This window comes from Alnus glutinosa, chromosome 11 (genome assembly GCF_958979055.1).
Source record: "Alnus glutinosa chromosome 11, dhAlnGlut1.1, whole genome shotgun sequence".
Lineage (NCBI taxonomy): Eukaryota > Viridiplantae > Streptophyta > Magnoliopsida > Fagales > Betulaceae > Alnus > Alnus glutinosa.
Window position 1 is genome coordinate 12,397,133 of NC_084896.1, and position 5,036 is coordinate 12,402,168.

A 5,036-nucleotide genomic window follows, 5' to 3' on the forward strand; every position below is an offset into this window, starting at 1 on the left:
ATAATTGGATATGTTCCCTACCTTTTTGTTGTTGTTTTGAATTCTTTTATTTTCTTATCCAGGGAGATGCTGACATGCAGTGGATTGGACAAATTTGATGGAAGAAAGAATCTAGCTAGTTGCTATTTATTTTTGATGTTTTGTTCAAGCCTTCAAGGGTGGAGACTATATGTACTCTTAAGGAATTTGCATCATTTTGACTAGTTGTTCTTAATGTTGGATTATAATTATATGACAATTAAAATATTTCTGTTATTGTCGTAGTTAAGGTACTTTTCAGTTTTCATAATGTATTGCTTTGCTCTTTGATTGAACAATATATCTTTGCTTGTTTGTGGCTAATAAATGCTCTAAGTAATCATCTATATGAAAAATAATAATTAAAAAAAAAAAAAAAACACAATACTAGTGATCAAACCTTTTAAATGAAAATACCAAATTACGGTCGGCATTTTTAACCAAATTAGTGTCGTTTGTGTCGTGACGCATAACAAGCGTCGCCAATTAGCGACACTTATAAGTTTTACAAGCGCTGCTAACACTGTAGCGTCATTTACTTCCTAAGTGCCGCTAAATTCGCGACGCATCACCCAAAAGCGTCGGGAATTAATTTTCTCGACTAAAGTATCGCGGCATAATACAAACATCGCGAATTAAATGTCGCTAATTAGTTAGCGATCTAAAACGCCGCTAATTAACAGTTTTTTTTGTAGTGGATCATGTAGTATATAAGTGTATGCTGAACCTCAATGAAAAGTAAGAAACACTCTTTCAATCAAAAGTTTTTCACCCAATATCCACCATTGGCAAGGCATTCTAAATTTTAACGAGTTCCTCAGAGGGAGTTGGCGGCCATCTCCAACATCTATCAACAAGAACATTAGACACCTTTGCTTCGAACTGGTTGCCTGCATCATAAAGGACTCTATGCCCATATGTGTCATGAAGAATTCCATTCGGGTGTCAAGAGTCAAGCTACCGGAAGATATTCTCACCATAGCCAACTTTAAACAAAATGAATTGTTTGGCAATGATACGCAACTTTAGGAGTTTCATCCAACTCCAAGAACACACTTGAGGAATTTTGCCTTGCCAAAAGCTCTTGCCTTTTAGCAAGTGTAATTTCACCCAAGCCACCCACAAAGAACCGGCCCGAGCAAAAAGGTTCCAAATATGTCGTAACATAGAGGCCTTATTCCAATCCTCCAACCTCTTCAACCCCAAGCCACCTTCCTTAAATATAAGTTGTATTCGAAGTAGAGAGAGACGTAACCTGATCTCAAGCAGGAAATTGTTTGAGCTGCTTGTCCTTTTATGTTGCTTTGGCTTGTCATTTTAAGCAAAAGGCATATGCTTTAGGTATGCTTCCTCTGAAAGTTCACTCTTATTTTCACCTATCAACAATGATTCTTGGCATTTTCAATGTATTCTATTTTCTGACAATCTTCTTTTTACAGGAAAGTTACCCATTTTCTTATAGCATTTTTTTTTTCCCTGGTAGAGTTGCACAAGATGTGGATAGGGCTCTGTTTGAAGATGCTTATAACATACCATATTAACTAACAAATTTACTCTTGTGAAGTTACCCAAACCAAATATATGTGCTGATGCTCGTGGAATTCAATTGACCCTAGGGATTGCATACGTGCTAATGTGGCGCTGGTAGCTCACGTACTGATAATTATTTGTTTATTTCTTGTTTTTTTCAAGATTGTTGTAGGGATTCATCTGTTTTGAACAATTTAATTGAACGAAATTATTTTTTAGTGAATTGTTCAGTTTCTATTATCATTTTTTGAGCTTGATCATGTCTACTCGGAAAATCCCTTTGTATGTACATCTCATTGGTTAGACATTTTCAGGCTTTGTTTGTTTTGGCGTAAAAAAAATATTTTTCATATTTTTCAGTATTTAATGAGACCGAAAATGGTCAAACAAAAAAAAGTTTATTTAATTTTCATAAACTAACCGTAAACTATTTTCTAAGTTTGAGCTTCTCCTTCTTAAATCGCCGGAAGCTATTGTGCCCCTGCCAAACCTCGACCAAGAGTTTGACGGAGCATCGCTGGGCGGCTACCGTAGTTCACTAGAAGTCGTTGGCTATTTTTTGCCGTCGCCCATTTTTCGTATGAGTTAAATGCTGAAAAATATTTTCTAAAAAATAATTTTTTTTAACTTCTAAAATTTAACTTCGTTTGAAAATCTTTTTCGACGAAAATAATTTACATCAAAACAAACTAAGCATAAATATCTAATATAACCCGCTCGAATACGGTTAGCACCATAGTGAGATTACATGAGAGAGGAGTTGGAGCCAAATAGCCAGTGGAGGGTACTCATAGAAAAAGAAGAAAAAAATAGAAAAAAGAAAAAAGCGAAATGGAGGGGCGTGTAATGCTTTCATTCAATGCTACACATTAAATTACACTTTACACGCGGTCAGCAAATTATCTTGCAAAATCTTTGGTAATTTTTTTTTTTCCCTTCTTTTTTTTTTTTTTTTTTTTTTTGTGTGTAATCTTTTGTTTGGAATCTCTTCACTCCATTTAGCGATGCTTTAGAAACACTCCAAACTCTCCATACTTTCCAGGATCCAGCCTTGTTTTGTTGTGGCTTCCTCACTTTGCGAGAGAGTCGGAAAGGGCGTGGAATTGGGTAAGCTCTCGAGTTAGGGGGCGAGTGGGAGTGGGTCAGACACTCAATCCATCGAATCCGCACTGCTTGTAAGTGAGAGACTGCTTCCTCGGACTTATCACTATTGCACAGTCAACTGATACCTGCCCGCCATTAATTATTTTACTACTCAACCTCACAAACTGGATAATACACATTATAACCAAAGTTATAACATAACAAACAGATACATTTATTTAATTTATCAATTAGTGATTTACAAGCTTCAATTTTATCTATCTGAAATCCTATCTCTTTTTTTTTTATTATTTTTTTCATCATAATCATTAAAATTTACTTATAAAATCACATGCTTTTGATAACTACATATTTTCATAACAAATAATTTACTGTATAAATTTATTAAAAGCATGAATCAAAAGTAAATATAATTAGACCTCCTGTTACCCAACTTTGTAAAGAAATTTAGTATATCCTTTACCTGCTAGTGCTAGGTTCATGTTGGACGGGAGCATGCAATGGGGCCCGCATGGGGTCCAAAACGCAAAAGTCACATGGTGGTGACTCTACGAAGACTTTTTCTCCCCTATGACAACAAAAGCAGTTTTCGAATTTTCTTCTGTCTGTTTTGTTTTTTTCTTTTCTTTTCACCTGATAGTTGTTATTTGGATTCTTTTTTGTTTAATCCTTTTTTCAGTTTTGAGTGCCAATTTGATCATCTAACAGAGTTTCCAATTCTAATATAATAATACTTGAAAAAAAGAAGCCAAAGTTAATAATAAACCAGGAGAGTGTATGATAAGAATCAGTTTTTTGGACTATTATAATATTTACTGTGCCTCATTCTTAAGGTTTTACTGTGCCTCATTCTTAAGGTAAAACCAAAACAAAGGCATTGTACAGTAATGACAAACCACGAGAAAACGGGATAAAAAAAAAAAAAGGACACGCACGCAAATATCCAGGAACATGCCCTACCAATTAACAATGGGGCACGTTAATGGGTTAAAGATTAAATGCCGCCCCAGTTATCATCATCATATTGTGCCCATTATAATTATGCAAGCGACGCGTGAAAAGAAACCAAATTTCCAGCACCGTTTAAATAAACAGCGGCCATTTGACACTTTTCCACCGACTTTTACAACAAAAGACTAACCATATCTAGGAACTTAACCAACCCATATAAACAAATCAAAATTAAAAATAAATAAATAAAAATAAAAATAAAGAAAAGTAGCAAGACGGGCAAGATGAACAACAAAATGCACAAAAACAAAATACACGCAAACAAAATATGACACAAGTGGTCGGTTTCGCAGACGGAGTCACATTGACAGACGACACAAACAGAGAGATAGGGAGAACCAAACCCCATTTGTAGGAAATTACAAATCTATACCAAAATTGTATACCTAAAATAACCAAGCCCATAGATATATATATATATATATATATATATATATATATATATGCAATTATTAATGCCCCCAATTCAGTATGATTTAAAGAAAAAAAAAAAAAAAAAAAAAGAAGAAGAAGAAGAAATAAAGAAAAGAAATATATAAGTAATGCAGCTAAAGCAATTGTATGAAAGAGGGTGACCTGAACGCCAGGAGAATCGAAGTTTAAGACACGGATCTTAGCGGCAACGTCACCCAGGACCCTCAGCTCCACGCGGTCGTTCAGAGAAGCGTCCCTGACTAAATCGGCGGCGTCGGCTTGGAGCAGATTCACACGATCGACGGCGATAGTGGCCTCCACCTGTCTCACGCTGTGGGCCTCCTGGTAGAAGCCCGGGACAGAGGCTTTTCCCAAGGGGATCCCACGGTACATGACCGTGAACCTGGACTCGCCGTACTTGATCCCCACCCTGTTGGGGTTCACCGCCGTGAACAGCATCCGTATGTTGAGCGATAGGGACGCGGAGGAGGTGGGGGTCGTACCCGGATTGGTGGCCGGGGGGGAGGGATTGGGTGTGATGCCCATGTACTGGACGCCCACTTGCTGTAGATCGAAGGAGGGCTTTTTGGGTTTGACGGCCAGGATGATGACTAAAACGACGGCCAGGATTAGGAGAGCTAAGAAGGAGAAGAGGAGGAAGAGGCAGCAGCAGCAGCCCTTGAAGGAGGCGGAGGAAGAGGAGGAGGACGACGGCGTCGTTGGGTAGTAATGTTGGTGGCGCGCTCTGTGCTCCCCGTTCACGTTAGCCGTTGATGTCATTATTCGGCTATTGTGCGCCGCTTCTTTCTCTCTCTAGCTCGTTCTACTTCTATCCCTGCCCTCTCCTACCTTCTTTCCCACACAGTACTACTCCTTTGCTTTTAGTTTGGGAGAGAGAGAGAGAGAGAGAGAGAGCGATAAAGGTTTTGAGAGAGAGCGTCTGTGACTTGGGTGACTTT

The 5,036-nt window shown here is 37.9% G+C and overlaps 1 protein-coding gene across 1 annotated transcript; it reads right to left on the bottom strand.

The window, feature by feature from the left end:
• Window positions 1-2,238: 2,238 nt before the first annotated feature.
• LOC133880917 (uncharacterized) lies at window positions 2,239-5,036 on the bottom strand. The gene is made up of 2 exons (XM_062319879.1): window positions 4,240-5,036; window positions 2,239-2,777 (listed from the first exon to the last, which is right to left on the bottom strand). Exons 1-2 carry the CDS (start codon window positions 4,855-4,857, stop codon window positions 2,691-2,693), a joined length of 705 nt encoding a protein of 234 aa, XP_062175863.1. The 5' UTR covers window positions 4,858-5,036; the 3' UTR covers window positions 2,239-2,690.

Excerpts from the sequence above, each read along its gene's own strand:
- LOC133880917 (XM_062319879.1), bottom strand. The coding sequence starts at position 4,857 with ATGACATCAACGGCTAACGTGAACGGGGAGCACAGAGCGCGCCACCAA. Across the intron at positions 2,778-4,239 it reads TCGATTCTCCTGGCGTTCAG|GTATCAGTTGACTGTGCAAT; the intron begins GTCACCCTCTTT and ends AATGGCGGGCAG.